The 17361-nt window shown below is 44.0% G+C and overlaps 1 protein-coding gene across 1 annotated transcript in view; it reads right to left on the bottom strand.

The window, feature by feature from the left end:
* CILP2 (cartilage intermediate layer protein 2) overlaps window positions 1–17361 on the bottom strand; it is a gene marked incomplete at its 3' end in the record, with an annotated part of 32620 nt that overhangs the window by 7372 nt on the left and 7887 nt on the right. The window contains exons 2-6 of the mRNA XM_083349516.1: window positions 15015–15116; window positions 13388–13651; window positions 9398–9589; window positions 4026–4184; window positions 2863–3177 (exon numbers count right to left, since the gene is read on the bottom strand). Of these exons, the coding sequence (XP_083205642.1) occupies window positions 2863–3177; window positions 4026–4184; window positions 9398–9589; window positions 13388–13651; window positions 15015–15116 (1032 nt within the window). The remainder of the gene's footprint in view (window positions 1–2862; window positions 3178–4025; window positions 4185–9397; window positions 9590–13387; window positions 13652–15014; window positions 15117–17361) is intronic.

Here is a 17361-nt window from a genome sequence, read left to right as displayed (position 1 = left end):
CGGTACAGCCCAGGGATAGGCAACCTTGGCTCTTTTATGACTCGTGGACTTCAACTCCCAGAAATCCCAAGCCAGCCATGCTGAGGGTAAAGGGAGAGGTTTCCAAGCTGAGCCATGCTGGCTCAGGAAATAATAATAATAATAATAATAATAATAATAATAATAATAATAATAATAATAATAATAATAATAATAATAATAATAATTAGTTGGAAGGACCTTGGAGGTCATTTAGTCCAACCCCGTGCTCAGGCAGGAAACCCTATACCATTTCAGACAAATGGCTGGCCAGTCTCTTCTTAAAAACTTCCAGTGTTGGAGAATTCACCACTTCTGGAGGCAGGTTGTTCCACTGGTTAATTGTTCTAACTGTCAGGAAGTTTCTCCTTAGTTCTAGGTTGCTTCTCTCCATGATTAGTTTCCATCCGTTGCTTCTTGTCCTGCTTTCAGGTGCTTTGGAGAATAGCTTGACTCCCTCTTCTTTGTGGCAAACCCTGAGATATTGGAACACTGCTATCATGTCACCCCTCACCCTTCTCTTCATTAAATTCTGGTAGTTGAAGTCCACGAGTCATAAAAGAGCCAAGGTTGCCTACCCTTGGACTATAACCCTTTGAAAAGACAACTAAATCATTCAGAACAAGCCGTCCGGTGACCTGTTTTGAGAAAGGGCACATCCCTTGATGGCCCATCAAGTCTCATCTCAAAACAAGCTACTAGGCCGCTGAGGGGGCAGCTTATCTTGCCATGAAGTTCCTCTCCCCATCCACTGGCTGTCTGGAGCTGAAGGTACAAAGCACCCAGTGGCTATGCGTTGAAGAAAGGAAAGAGAGGACCCCGGAGGAAGGGATGCAGACAGCCCCATTCCAAGGTGACCAACGTATTCCAAAGCGCCTGAAGGCAGGACAAGAAGCAATGGATGGAAACTAGTCAAGGAGAGAAGCAACCTAGAACTAAGGAGAAACTTCCTGACTGTTAGAACAATCCATTAGTGGAACAACCTGCCTCCAGAAGCTGTGAATGCTCCAACACTGGAGGTTTTTAAGAAGGGACTGGACAACCATTTGTCTGAAATAGTATAGGGTCATCTGCTTGAGTCAGGGGCTGGACTAGAAGACCTCCAAGTTGCCTTCCAAGTCTGTTATTTCTGTTATTCGACAACATGTTTGTCCTGCCGTCTTTAGGTTTCCTGAATATGCTCCTTTAGAGTTGGAATGACCAAAATGAGTTATGCCTATCTCCATCATGGGCTAAGGATGAGATGAAGGCAATGACATGGGTAGAAGGCCAAAAAAAAGAGGCCTCCAGGGCATCTTCATGCTGTGGCTAAAACACAGTTTGGAAGATCCCAAGCACGTTCCAAGAATGCCACATTGGGGGAAAAAAGGGATGTCTTTTTTTGCTTGATCAGGAGCCCCAATCAATCAATTTTATCAGCTTCTCAGGGAGCCTGTCATTCTCTATCCATTGGGCTTTAATGTTGGCAGCTTTTAAGATTGGCAGCCACATTAAATACCACCCAAGACTCACTATTCCTGCAAATGAAACCACTCTTGGTGCTTTCTGGAGATTTCTTCCCTGCCAGCTGACATCTCCCCCTTTATTCCCACTCCAACCTGGCTCCACATTGCACTTATGTGGAAAATAACTGGAAGTAATGAGGAAATTTAAAAATACAAATATATATGATTTTAGTATTATCATAGGGACACGGTGGCTCAGTGGGTTAGGACACTGAGCTTGTCGATCAGAAGGTCGGCAGCTTGGCGGGTCGAATCCCGAGTGCCACATAACAGAGTGAGCGCCTGTTACTCGTCCCAGCTTCTGCCAACCTAGCAGTTCGAAAGCACGTAAAAATGCAAGTAGAAAAATAGGGACCACTACGGTGGGAAGGTAACAGCGTTCCGTGTGCCTTTGGCGTCTAGCCATGCCGGCCACATGACTACGGAGACGTTCGATTAAGAAAGTTTGATGAAGTAGCGGTGTGGCAGTAGGGCAGAAAGGGAACAGAGCCAAAGAACCAGGTTTCTCTCTTTTGTTATCCTGGCTTCAAAATTGCTTTTACCTCAGTTCAACCTATAACTTGAAATGTTCTGCAATCCTCTGTTTGTGTGTTTGTGTGTGTGTGCGTGTGTGTGTGTGTGTGTGTGTGTGTGTGCTGAAAGGCTCTTTGGCTTTGAAACGGAGATGAGCACTGGCCCCTAGAGTCAGAAACGACTAGCACGCACGTGTGGGGGAACCTTTACCTTTACCTTAGTATTATCATGTAATCATATTTTATATTTTATAATAATCATTTTATAATCAATTGCCTGAGTAGATGCTTTGAGTATATGGGGAAAAATACAAGCCTCAAATGGAGGGAGGGGGAGAACAAGAGTTACCATGGGGCCCAGTGTGAGTCATCATCTAGGAATTGTTTTTAAGCACCTTCTGGTGCCTGGTACCCCTGGCAGGTGTAGAAGATGGGAGACATCTCTCCTCTAGAATTGATAAGCATGTACATATATGGTCTGAGTAAACAGGATAGTAGGAGAGGGATCTTATTAGTATAATGTAAGCAGAGATAATGTATTCTGTTTAGGCGCTTCTGATAGATTGTAACCTCCAAAGCCTAAGCCAATGGGGCCATGGGGGAGGGAATGGGGTGTCGCGATAGGATGTATAATAATATGTCATTTTGGAATTTGGGGGTGTGGTTCAGAGCTTGACTACATTGCATTGTTTGCCTTCCTGAATCCAGCACGCTTTGCAAACCGTTACTTTTTAGACTTTGTTGTGAAGTCTAATAAACTTCTTTTCTATTTGTAACTCAAACAGAATGGATTTCAATTTGTGTCTATTTTTCTGTCTAACACTTACCCAGTCTCTGGAGTATGATCTCCACCAAAGAGGTCCCAGAGCCGTTGACGACAGTTGAGGCGCTACCTGTTGCAAAGCGCTCAAGCTTAGCACTGACGTCGGTGCTATTGCCAGCACAGATGCCACGGATGGTGAACTGGCCCCAACGATTGCTTTGGGCCAAGGGCTCTAGAGGGTGGCCTGCGAGGGATATCTGGGCATTGGCAAGGGGCATCCCATCGGCCCTCCGTACATTGCCCAAGAGTGTGTGGTTGGGACAAATGCAGCCAGTACAGTCTTTGTTGGGGATGCCAATGGCGCAGGTGAGCTGGCAAGCTAAGGAGAGAGAACCAAGAGGGTGCATTAAGAGTCAGGGCTTGTTAGAGAAGGGGAGGAGCAAATGGGGACTTACAAGGAATCGAGGTCTGCTAGCTTTTCATGAGAGATGCAGCGATTCCCAAGAAAAGGGCTTGCAAGAAGCATGGATGATGATGTGGCAAAATTAGGGAATGTGGAGGCACTTTTCTTCAACCAAGGCCGAAAGCTGCCTATCCTGCACCTGACTGCCTAAATTATATCCTTTGTATTTTCTTCTCTCTCTCTCAGGGAGAGTTTCTTCCCTTCCAGAGGAAAGATAGCTTATCTCTTCCTAAACTGCTTTTCTTTGTGTACAGGCTGCACTTCCCTGAAAGGTGCAAATCAGCTCAGCTCTGCAATCACGATTAGCTAATTAGCACCTTGGCCTACCTTGTGCTGCTGCCTGAAATTGCCCTGGTCCTGTTTTGTATCCTAAGTAACCAGGAGCACTTAAGCTTGCTGGCGAGCCTTTCAGTGTGTATTCCCCAGTGTATGATTGTAACCTCTTCCTTTGCGGTGTGAGCATAAAAAACAAACATCGATTTCCCCTTTGCTAATTATCCCGGAACCAAGGGGAGGATTCCGAAAGGTGGGGAGGGGGGGACAGTGGGGAAAAGGCCTGCCCCACCCCCACCCCCACCTTTTGGAAGCTTACAATCGTACATTGGTATTCATCCTGCAAATTCTACATCAAGTGTTCGCCGTGCTGATTAACAGAAACTTTGCCTTTTGGAATTTGTGGTGGGGACAGTGAGGGCCACAGAAATATGCCTACGAGTCACATAACCTTTGAATAAAGCTTAAATCCATTCAGAGAGGTTCATTACCTGGACAAGGTACGTTGGAGCATGTCTGCACCTCCAGGGGACGCCCCACACAATGTGAGTGCTTAGTTTTTTGACAACTTCTACGACGCACTTGCTTCCCCTCACTGCCGCATGTTTTTGAGCAAGGACTCCAGGCTCCCCATTGGCTCCATCTGAGTTCTGAGGGCGAGAGAAGCCACTGTTACTAATAATCAATGGCGCATTTGCCTTCATGGAACAACCTGTCCAACTGAAATTGTGTCAAGTGTGTCAATTTTCTGAAATTGACACACGTGACATCAGCCCTACTACACATTTTTATTTGGACTGAGTCCTCTGGAAATCAATAGCTTTGGAGCAGTGATGATGTTACTTAGTTGGGTAATGAAACCTCTTCAAATATCACCAAGAACCCCACAGTTCAACCATGTGCTACAAATGTCTCTTCTGTTGGCAATCAACAGCTTGTGTGCCTGTGGAGACGTGAATATGATTGTGCTTCAAAATCTGTGATCAAGAAAACTTGCTGGTCACCTTTGTCCCCGTTTATTTAGAAATCCCATGAAAGAGTTTTAGTTGAGGTGTGTTCATATAATAACATGCCACTTTTGTGTATACATGTACTTCTCTAAACTAAACAGAGATCCATGGGTACCCATCACTTAAAAAACCTTTTTTGTGAATGCATATTATATTGATGTTCTTCAGATTTTAGTCCCAACTTCAAGGAAGGATGTGAAGATTACTTTGGAAGGTCAGATCTCTTGGCACAAGAAACATTTCGCCTCTTAAAGCACGAACATTAAAGTGGCTTTGGGCACCCTGCCCTGTCTTGCATTGCAAAGCTCTTTTGGAACCGTTGACAACGGTCCCGCTTTTCTTTTCCTTCCTCTCCAGCCTCTGCTCCCAAGCCACAAACACTTCTGGTTTCTTCTTTTGTTATGAATTTATTCTATGATTTGTGCAAATATATATATCTCCATGTGTGTGAAACCAAGTAAAGCCTCAATGTCTCTCCCAACAAATTTTGGAACAGCAATTCTTGTTCCTGAGAAGGTAAGCAAAAAGATACAAGAAGTTGGCTTGTTTCTCCAATCCAAAGCCCCAGACTCACATTTTGAACAGAGAAAATGCTGGAGTTTTTCCCTAAGAGAATGTCTGCCTACCACGTTATTAAATGCCACTGGAGAGTTGTACCACCTTTTCAGTCAATCAGAATAGAGCTGGAAGGGACCTTGGAGGTCTTCTAGTCCAACCCCCTGCTCAAGCAGGAGACCCTATACCAGGGGTAGGCAACCTTGGCTCTTTTATGACTCATGAACTTCAACTCCCAGAATTCCTGAGCCAGCCATGCTGGCTCAGGAATTCTGGGAGTTGAAGTCCATGAGTCATAAAAGAGCTGAGGTTCCCTACCCCTGCCCTATACCATGTCAGACAGGTGGCTGTCTGGTCTCTTCTTACAAACCTCCAGTGGTGAATCACCTACACCAGTGGTGGTGAACCTATGGCACGCGTGTCAGAGGCGGCACTCAGAGCCCTCTGTTGGCATGCACGCTGCCACCACCAGCAGGTCTATCAGGCCACTGCCGCCGCCACCCAGAGAAGGAGCTCTGCCCAGCACAAAGAAGTCGAAGCAGCCGATTAGCAAGCTCGAGTAGAGCAGAGGTCACCAACCATTGTCGATTGGCAGACTGGAAGGGAGGGGGAAGCATTTTACATGCATGCCTGTGTTGTGACTCAGGGCCAGCCTGTGGGTCCGACAGCCGGCTCCGATGTATCGGATGACTCAGATGAGGGGGAGGGAAACGAACCGGCTGATGATGGTTTGGAGGCTTTGCAGAGCCCTCAGCCGGGGACCTCTTCTCAGCTGCGTGAGCCCGAGAGTGCGGAGGAAGATGACCCACAGCTGGCCCTGTTCAAGGACGCCCGACGCAGGAGGCAGTCGAGCAGGAACAAACAAAGAAAGGCTGTGGGACTCCTCGGGAGGAGGCACAGGGAGACCACGCCCTGAGCTCTCTATAAAAGGAGTGTTTGGGGAGGGGCTGGTTGCTGAAAGCAACTTTTCCGCTTGAGAAGACAAGCTCTTGTGTTTTTGTTAACTGCGTAATTAAATCTTGGCAGATGCCTTTTAGCCTTGGACGCTCTCCAGTCTCTTCTTTCTGAATAGGGGTTTGCCTTACTACAAGGCCAGAAGAGGGCTGGTTCAGAACAGCCTGCACGCACGGGGCCATGAGCATGCACGTGCTGCAAAGGGGGCGGGGCTGGTTCCTGCATGATACTCACTAGCCCTGCCTCATTCTTGCGTGGTGCAGCACCTTGTATCTGCACCCCGCGGCCCCTGTATTTGTGCCTTGCAGCACGGTGGGCCATTTTTGCGCCCCTGGTTTTTTGCGTGTCAGAGGCAGCACTCAGAGGTGCCTCCCTGCTCCCCCCCCCAAGGGCACCACAATGCCAATGCACCACTGGCACTTTGCGATAAGTGGGTTTTGGGTTGCGGTTTGGGCACTCGGTCTCTAAAAGGTTCGCCATCACTGACCTACACCTTCTGAAGGCCAGCTGTTCCACTGGTTAATTGTCCTCACTGTTAGGAAGTTTCTCCTTAATTCCAGGTTGCTTCTCTCCTTGATCAAGTTTCCAACCATTGTTTCTTGTCCTGCCTTCTGGTGCTTTGGAGAAGAGGTTGACCCTCTCTTCTTCGTGGCAGTCCCTCAAATACTGGAATACTACCATGTCACCCCTAGTCCTTCTTTTCTCTTGACTGGCCCTATCCAATTCCTGCAACTGTTCTTCATATGTGTTTGTATCCAGGCCCTTAATCATCTTAGCTGCTTTTCTTTGCACTTTTCCAAAAGTTTTTATTTATATAATTTTTTATACATACATACATACATCGGACAGATAAATTGGGTTGGAAAGGAGAGGACCATTTAGCACCAACTTTTGGGTAGAGAAGAAGCAGGAGGTACGAAATCATAATGAGGAATGAATGTTCAACTTTTTTTTCTTCTACCCTCCCAACTCCATTTCCTTTTGAGTTGGACCTTTTCTAGTATAAGTCTAAAAGCAAGAGATACCTTAATCATGGTTTTTGCATGCCACTCTGGGAGGCTTTTTTTAAGGCTGAAGAGCAAGACTATAATGTAGTAGCAAAAGTGACCGACTGTGGGAAAAGAGGAAGGACTGAATTTGTGAGTCTACAAAACACAGTACATAAGAATAACGTAAGATACATTAGGTGTAAAAGAAACCCATTTAAAATAAGTTTAGGAAGAGGAAGCAAATGTGTCTTCAGGAAAATAAATGGTAATACATTTTGGCAAAATGATACTTCTTTATTCATTAGACTGATATCCCATCTTAGCTCCAGGAACTGCAGGGATAAATAGTATTCCTTCTAATTTTTACCTTTACCTTAATCCAATGGTGTAGATTACTTATAGAGAGTGTGACTGGCCTCAAATCAACTACAATCAGGCTCTAGTTTAGTAGCACCTTTTCTGCTCAACAAATTTTATTAAAAAGCGTATGTTGTATAACTACTACTTCATTTTGGCTACCAAAGACTAACACAGCTCTCTTTCTGCATTGTTGCTGTGTTCCAAATACAATGCCATACTGGCTGCATTACACAAATACAGGTAGTTCTCGACTTATAATAGTGTGTTTAGTGACTGTTCAAAGTTACAACAGCGCTGAAAAAAGGGAGTTATAACCGTTTTTCACATGACCGTTGCCGCATTCCTGTGGTCACATGATCGAAATTCAGAAGCTTGGCAACTGATTCACATTTATGACAGTTGCCGTGTCCCTGGGTCATTTGACTACCTTTTGCAACCTTCTGACAAGCAAAGTCAATGGGGAAGCCAGATTCACGTAACAACTGCGTTACTAAGTTAACAGCTGGAAACATTCACTTAACAACTGTGGCAAGAAAGGTCGTAAAATGGGGCCAAACGTACTTAAGAACTGTCTCACTGAGCAACAGAAATGTTGGGCTCAATTATGGTCATAAGTTGAGGGCTACCCGTATAGCAGGAGTTTGGCCAGTCACTCTTAGCCCAACCCACCTCACAGGGTTGTTGTGGGAGAACAAGAAGGAGGACGTAGGTATGTTTGGTGCCTTGAGCAGATTAAAGGGGTTTTTTAAATGGTTTTAAGGTTTTTATTGGTTGTAGTTGGGGCTATTGATATAGTTTAATTTTAATTTAAATATTTGTATTTTACTTGTATTGTATTGTTGTTAGCCGCCCTGAGTCCTTTGGGAGATAGGGCGGCATATAAGTCCCATTAAATAAATAAATAAATAAAAATCTAATAAATAAAATAAATGCAATGGCAGGATTAAACCGATTGACCCAGAGGTTCAGAAGGAAGAAAGACTGAGTAGCAAATTATAAGAGGGCAGCAATTGGAAAAACTTTATTTGATCAATTTTTTATTGTTAGTGGCACAGGCTTTTCTCACTTGGAACCCCTAGTTGGGCATCACAGGTCAACTGCCATCCCTGGAATTCCCATCACCAACCTCAAGAAAACACACTGTACCTGGCTGATATTTGGGATCATTTTTTTGACAAAGAATTTAGACAAAGTTGATAGATGTGTGTGTACTTAGGGTCAGATTCACCTCTTAGCCCCATCAGAACAAGGGATCGAGTGTCAGATCTTCTGGACAAAAATGTTTAATGCTTGCCCAAAAACGTATTTGGCAGGAAACCTTGGCAGGGATGATGTTAATTAAAAAGGAATTGCTTTGCCCATAAAAACAGAAGCTCTCTGGCCCTTTGGAGACCGCAAGGCCATTGCTAACATTCCTTGCAGGTGATGTCATGACCCCAGGCATGGCGTGGTAAAGCTGTGTTCACTACCCAGGCAAGTAGAGAGTTTCCTGTCTTGAAAAATGCCACTGGTTTCACAAGGAAAAATATCTAGATGGCATTTCGGACCTCGAGAGCCAGTTTGGTGTAGCAGTTAAGGCATCAGGCTAGAAACTTCTAGTCCTGCCCTGGGCCCAAAGGCAGCAGGGTGACCTTGGGCCAGCCTTAGCAACGAGACAATGGCAAACTACTTCCAAAATCTTGCCAAGAAAACTGCAGGGACCTGTCCAGGCAGTCACCAAACTGACCTGAAGGTGCCAAAAAAAAAAAAAAAAGAATTCAGAGATAGGATGTGGGTGGGAAAATGTCAGGGGGTGAAATAAAAATGAGGGGTGGGAAGAGTTTAATAATATATTCCTCCATTTTGGTAATAAGAGAGACTATACAAACTTTGTCTGAATTCCTTGTCAAAAATGATCCAAAATATTTTAACTGCCACCAGATCCTCATGTTTCCCCCCCACACACACACACCAACCCCAATATGAAATTAAAATAGATTGAGGACTAAAATGAACCTTGGCAGGGTTCAGATCTGCAGGACCGACGTTCCATGGATTTCCCAGGGCATTTTGACAGGTGTCCCGGGACTGGTGCAGACTTCTTCAGACAGGTCCGGTGTCTGGTTTGGATGCCGCTGAGGCCACATGCTGTTTGGGAACAGGCACTCCAGGGAGACCAACTTGACCATCCTGGCTTCTGCACAGGATCTGTTGGGTAGAAAAAATTAAGGGGAAAAGAAACTCAGAAAGTGAATTGTGTCTAAAACCGTGACGGTTTGGGTAGTAAACTCTTTACAAATGATGACCAAAGCTTTTCTTCTTAGATTATGTTATGTTTCTTTGGGTACAAATAAAATACTAAAGAGTTATTCACCCATATTTCTTTGTTTACTTGGGGGGGAAGGGTAACTACCATTAGAAGGGAGGTAGACTTGGCTGTCATCATGGATCCAAGAAAAAGTGGGATGTTGGTAGGTAATGGAACAATCATCTATGGAGATTCATGCAGGTCATGGTTGTCCCAGTCAGAGTTGAAGAAGCTTCTTGGATGAGAAGCGAAACATCTTCAAAGAAAAACAAGAAAGTCTTGAAAAAGCACCTTTGGGACAATCATGACCTGGATGACTGAGAATCTCCATAGACATTTAGCCATACGCTTTGTGACGAACCTCCTTTGAATGGTGCGGAAGTATTGTTAGGACTATGTCTATTGCCTAACTGGTTGGGTTGGCAATATATAAACCAAGACTGTATGGTTGCAGTTAAAGCTGTAATGTATACCTTTAATAGTGAATGCACTGCGCTATACTTTCTGCTGATTGGTCAGCAATGTCCCTAATGGCCATAAGAGGGAGCTAGAGACATGGCTTCTTTCTCTCTGTTACAGTTCACGTCTCTGCTATTGATTACTGTTTGTCGTGGTTTGTGGTTTGCTTTGCTACTGTATGCAGAACCTGAAGAACTGTGATTAATGTGTTTTGACTTACTGCCTGGTAAGACGACTCTGTAGTGGATCATCCTTGGAATGTTGCTATCGGCTATACCTTAAGTATCTGCTCCTTGGTGGAGCAGTGGGCTAATGCCTCCTTAAGTAACACCAGCTGCCTGCAATTAGTGCAGGTTCGCATCCCACCAGGCTCAAGGTTGACTCAGCCTTCCATCCTTCCGAGGTAGGTAAAATGAGGACCCAGATTGTTGGGGGCAATTAAGCTGACTTTGTAATAATGCCGCTTGGGGGGGCGAAAGCCCTAATAAGCAGGCATATACATAGAATAAAGGCTATTGCTAAGCACATTGATTTGTGCTTTAAATTGTAAGCCGCCCTAAGTCTTCGGAGAAGGGCGGGATATAAATGGGATTAAAAAAAAATGACCTGGACTGTTTCTTGGACTGTGCTATTACTTTATCCTACAAGTAAACTCTTTACACAACTCAGTGTATCTGTGTGGTTGCTGTACACAATTCATTACTCTCACAATCCTGTTTTTCTGTGCAAGCTCTTGTGTTTTTTTAAGAGTAGCTCTGCACATCCTTTTCAACTATGAACGGATTTCCAAAAATTGCAGACTACAGGAAGCCTTAGCGCTTCAGTTTGAGACACAGACAACACAAACTCATCCCCAAGACCTGTGCCTGTGTTCAAGGGACACAGGCCAGAAAACATCCTGCAGGAAGCACAGCTCCACACACGCAGTCCTTTCAGCAGTTCCAAGAAGGCTCCACACCCATTTGCACTACTCAGGTGACCTTGAGGACACGGACAAACCTCCAAGTAGCCTCAATGACTCTCTAAAAGAATGCAAATGACCAGCTGTCTGCGAGGAGTATAAATCCTTCCATTCCCCCACCATCCAGTCAGAGCTGAAGCAGCTTCTTGGATGAGAAGCAAAACGTCTTCAAAGAAAAACAAGAAAGTCCAGTTGCCTCTTGAAAAAACACCTTTGGGATATTGGAATGATCAAAAACTACTTTTAAAAATGTCTGTATTTCCAGATCTCCCCCTAGTCACCAGAATTTGGGGAACTAATAACATGACTAATTAAATGGCTCCCATCAGTTGCCTTGTTAATATCCTGGGCTGCTCAAGAAAGCCTAGATTTTTCATGCTACTCTTCATGAAAGATAATTAAACTTCATCCCCAAAATTTTGGGGATCTCCAGACTATGTCTAGGGGCAGAGTTCACCAGGAGAGAATGTTGTAAGGTCCAGCCTACTCAAACAAACTTATGCCATTTAGTCTGAGCATAAGGATTTGCATTGGACCCTCAACCTAGCTAGAGAATTCTGGGAGTTGAAGTCCACACATCTTAAAGTTGATAGCTTTGAAAAACACTGCTCTTGTCCAGGTGTGTCAAACTGCCAGCTCGTGGGCTGGATGTGTCATGCTGAAACTGCACCCACCCCAGCTCCGGCAATGGGGGAAAAGTGATATGTCGTGACACGTCACCTGACGTGGCGAGTTTGACACCCCTGCTCTAATCTAAGGGCTTCAACTGATTGTGTATACCAGTAATTAGAATGTCAGATGATGACTAAAGAAATTTATATTCAGTTTTCTACTCAGCCTTTCACTTCCTGCCTCAGTTTATACAAGATACTTAGTACAGCAGTGGCAATAGTACCAAACTGTTAAATTTCAACAGACTTGGTTTTGGTTTTTTTTTGTGGCCAACCATATTGCATGTATCCCCACATTGGATTAGTTTGTGATTCAGCATATTGTGAACCCAGAAACAGAATTAACTTAACAAATAGGTCAGATGGATTGTATAAATGGGGCCACTAGGTTCATGATTACTTCAGTAGATTTGGCATAATAAATGGAAACATTTGGATAAAATCTGAGCATTTTCAATAACAGCTGGGTTGCATCTTTGCTTCTATTTAAATGCAAGAGAAGGGAACTTCATTGTGGGCACAGACGGAAGGCTCTCTTAGTTATAGGTCTTCCTCTTTTCTTTTCACAACAACCCTGCAATGTAGAATGGGGATGAATAACTGTCCCAACATGGCCTTTTGAGCACTTGCGAAGTATAAGTCAGAGCAGGGAGGCAAGGCAGAAACATATAAAATTGATGGCAGAAAAAGAACTACAGGTCCATCCAGTTTGCCTTTGAGGGTTTTAATTTTTTATTTTTTCTTAATTGTCAGATGATGGACATGCGTTTGTCCAAAGCATGTTTAAACTCAGTTACTGATGATTGACCCACTATCTCTGCTGGTAGTTGGTTCCAAGCTTCCTGTGAAGTAATACTTTCTAGTGTTACTTTTGAACTTCCCTCCTGTCAGTTATGTCCCCATGTTCTTGATTTTTACTTAATATTGAAAATACTGCTTTCTAGAACCTTATTCCCATCCTTTATATATATTTAAAGGTCTCAAGCATATCGCCCTTTCCCTTCTGTCATCCAGGCTGTACAGATTCAGAGGCCCAAAGTCCAGACTGGTAAAGGAAATGAACACTTTGGCTTGGCATTTAGCATTGGAATTGCCATGACCATAAAAATCAGACAGAATTACAGAAGGGACCTAAACCCCTGCTCCAGCACGAGATCCTTAATAACAGAATAAGATTTGGAAGGGACTGTGGAGGTCTTCTAGTCCAACCCCCTGCTCCAACAGGAGATCCTTAATAACAGAATAAGATTTGGAAGGGACCTTGGAGGTCTTCTAGTCCAACCCCCTGCTCCAACAGGAGATCCTTAATAACAGAATAACAGAATAAGATTTTGGAAGGGACCGTGGAGGTCTTCTAGTCCAGCCCCCTGCTTAAGCAGGAAACCCTGTAACATTTCAGACAAACGGCTGTCCAATCTCTTCTTAAAAACCTCCAGTGTTGGAGCACCCACAACTTCCGGAGGTTCCTGTACCATTTCCTACACCAACTTCCTACGCCGTTTAAGACAAATGGTTTTTGCAGTAAGAAGAAACTTCCAGTGTTGGAGCACCCACAACTTCTGGAGGCAAGTTGTTCCATTGATAAACTGTTATTATTTCACACTTACCCACAGGGCAGAGGAATCGCACGTGATAGTTGGAGCAACTCTTATTGCTGGGCTGTTCTTTGTTGAGGCAGTGGAAGCCTTCTTGGGGGCTGAAGCGCACGACTTCCCCCACTTCCTGGGGCAGCTCCCACTTCGTGGTGCGGGCTTGGATAGAGAAGGGCCGGGCACAGATGCGCTTGGGGTAGTAGAATCGGATGGCCTCCAGCGTCTCGAAATCTCCTTCACCTCCAGGATGGTCCACATTGAACCAAGAGGTCCATTCCCCTGCAAGTAGGAGTGGATGGAAAAAAGACTCCCATGACTTTTTGTGGTGTGTGGAGGGCTGCTACTCTACAACAGGGCTTTCCACACCAAGGCATTTAGAAGGAGGCCCATTTCACAGAAAGCAAGAGTTGGTGGGTTCAGAGAGAAGCCCAAGCATTATTTCAAGAAGTGGGGTTTTCCTGGCATCCCCATTTATTAGGACAAGAGACCAAAACAATGGAGAGAAAAAATAAATTCATAATATGCACTGAGAAGGGCAGAAGAGGTAGTTTGCAAATGGGCTTTCTCCACTTCATTTCTGTTTCACATTTATAATGATGCCTAACTCACCACAACTCGGGGTGTCTCACAGCGAAAATAAATAAAATATAATAATAAGCAATGATGGAAAAAGAAATCCGTTGTCATATCAATTGTATATGCTAAGGACACTTGTGGTTCACGTGTATATTATGCAAACACAGCAATTGTTAACCCAGATTCTTACTGTACAGGTAGTCCTCGACTTACAATCATTTGTTTAGTGACCATTCAAAGTTATAACGCCACCGAAAAAAGTGAGTTATGACTGTTTTTCACACTTAGCCATGACAGCATCCCCATGGTTACATGATCAACATTCAGACACTTGGCAACTGGTTCATATTTATGACGGTTGTAGTGTCCAATGGTCATGTGATCACCTTTTGCGGCTTTTAAACAACCAAAGTCAATGGGGAAGCCAGATTCAGTAACAACCATGTTAGTAACTTAACTACTGGAGTAATTCATTTAATAACTGTGACAAGAAGGATCATAAAATGGGGCAAAACTCACTTACCAATTGTCTTGCTTAGCAACAGAAACTTTGGGTTGAGTTGAGATTGTAAATTGAGGACTACCTAATACTAAAAAGCTTTTGTTGAAAATAAAACTTCATCTTTTCATGATTTCAAAGCCATGTTTTATAAGAGGAGAAGGACAGTTGTAAAAAAAAAACCAATCCAGAAAGCTCTTAATTCCATTTTTGGAATTATCTATGTTCTTTTCTAGTTTAAGCCTGATTAAAAAGAAATCAAAGCAGAATTGAGAAGAACTAAACAAAAGACAGAAGTCAATAGAAGGGAATGCTGGAGATGAAGTGTAGCTTGCAACATGAGGAGTGTCCACCAGGGAGGTCAAAAAAGTCTAGATGGTGGCCACAACTGCAATCAAAACATTGCCCTTTTTTATATATACGACATCGCACACATTAAAAAGGGGTGGGCCTGTGCTTGCCCAGTCACAGCCACCATATTGACTCTTTGTCATTGTGGGCAGCCCTGTGTATCCTTATTTCTTCAAATCATGAATTAGCCTTCATATTTTTAAAAAGGTGACCCACCGACTGATTTTTCATCAAGACGTGTCCTGGCTTTTATCCTTTTCTTTTGTTTAAGCAATTGTTTTGTCTTGGCTGCCTCAGAGTCATTTTTCATCCGCGGATCTGTGAAGAAAACCAAAAGTTCAAATAAAAAATAATATTTTTATACCTTATGGTTAAGCTGTGGCTTACTGAATAATATATACCTCACTGGGTTTAGAAAACACTCCTAGGCCAACACCAATCAACTGTATTCTGGTTGGAAATCCAACTGCATTATTTATTAAATAGCTTTACAGTTTTTGATTGGCAGACAGATGAGGAACTGTAATCCACAAGTGAAGATGAAATTAAAAGGGAGTTCTCTGAAGTGCTCCTTATTTGCCCCCAGGATAACAACCAAATTTATGTATGTATGTATGTATGTATGTATGTATGTATGTATGTATGTATGAAATTTATTGGCCGACCATCTTACCGGAGGGTAACTCTTGGTGGCTTGCAGTCATAAAATATGTTTATAGATATACATTTAAAACAAATTGCCCCCCCTCCCTTTAGCAGACTGTCTGATCCATTGGTGGAGTCATGGGAACTTTTGATTTACAGTATTAAACGAGGATGCGCTCTTGCTACCAAACAGAGCACTCAAGGGATCAGTTGGGTAAATTGAAGACCATAAAACTCAGCTGTTTAAGATTCATTATATCAAAGCACTGCCATTAAAAAATAATAACAGTGCCCACTGGCTAGCCCAGGGGTAGGCAACCTCGGATCTTTTATGACTCATGGACTTCAACTCCCAGAATTCCTGAGTCATAAAAGAGCCAAGGTTGCCTACCCCTGGGCTAGACTGAGATGGAATTTCATCAGCTATATTGAGGAAGGTGCCGGACAAGAAGCAGAGAAACTCAAATGCTAGTCGCCTCTCAGCCATGGAAGCTCATTGGCTGACTTTGGGCTACTCCCTCCCTCTCAGTCCAAGAGTCAATCAGGTGTAGCAGTGAAAACGCTGGGCTAGAAGCAGATGCTAATCTCCCCTCAGCTGTGACAGCTCATTGGCTGATTTTGGTCCAGTCCCTCCCTCTCTGCTCAGGAGCCATTAGGTTTATGGGGAAGATCCTGCACTAGAAGCAGGGAGACCCAGGTACTAATCCTCGCTCAGCCATGGAAGCTCATTGGCTGAATTAGGGCCAGTCCTTCTCCCCCCCCCCAGCGCAACTTACTCTACAAGGTTGTTGTGGAGAGGGAGTGCTATGTACACTGCTGATAAAGGCAGGGTATAGTTCTGATAAATAAGCTCAGTCTGATAAATAAATAAAAAATGTCCTGAAGTCTGCTTAAAGAATGCCCAATGGCATCCAGAAGCTGACCCAAAGACATATAGTTCCTTTTCCTTCTTCCTTCACCTGGCAAATCAGGCATTGCTACTGGGCCGGCTACTCTCCTTCAAAGAGGCTTCTGAAAAACCCCATCTTTTCTGCCATGCTTGTTTTGTTGTTGTTGTTAGCTGTGAAGTCATGTCCGACCCATCGCGACCCCATGGACAACATTCCTCCAGGCCTTCCTGTCCTCTACCATCTTCTGGAGTCCATTTAAGCTTACGCCTACTGCTTCAGTGACTCCATCCAGCTACCTCATTCTCTGTCGTCCCCTTCTTCTCTTGCCTTCAATCTTCCCCAGCATTAGGTTCTTCTCCAGTGAGTCCTTCCTTCTCATTAGGTGGCCAAAGGATTTGAGTTTTAGCTTCAGGATCTGGCCTTCTAAATAGCAGTCAGGGTTGATCTCCTCTAGGACTGACCGGTTTGATCGCCTTGCAGTCCAAGGGACTCGCAGGAGTCTTCTCCAGCACCATAGTTCAAAGGCCTTAATTCTTTTGCGCTCGGCCTTTCTTATGGTCGAACTTTCACTGCCATACATTGCAACTGGGAAGACCATGGCCTTGACTATACGCACTTTTGTTGACAGGGTGATGTCTCTGCTTTTTAGTGTGCTGTCTAGATTTGTCATGGCTTTCCTCCCCAGGAGCAAGCATCTTTTAATTTCTTGGCTACAGTCCCCATCTGCGGTGATCTTGGAGCCCAGGAAAATAAAATCTGTCACTACCTCAATTTCTTCCCCATCTATTTGCCAGGAATTGAGAGGGCCGGATTCCATGATCTTGGTTTTCTTAATGTTAAGTTTCAACCCAACTTTTGCACTCTCCTTCTTCACCTGCAACAAGAGGCTCTTTAGTTCTTCTTTACTTTCTGCCATTAGAGTGGTATCATCTGCATATCTTAGGTTGTTATTTCTTCCAGCAATCTTAATTCCAACGTTTGATTCATCTAGCCCTGCCTTTCTCATGATGTGCTCTGCATATAAGTTA

This window comes from Vipera ursinii (genome assembly GCF_947247035.1).
Source record: "Vipera ursinii genome assembly, chromosome: 1".
Lineage (NCBI taxonomy): Eukaryota > Metazoa > Chordata > Lepidosauria > Squamata > Viperidae > Vipera > Vipera ursinii.
Note: the sequence above shows the minus strand (reverse complement) of the source record. Positions and strands in the feature narration are given on the sequence as shown.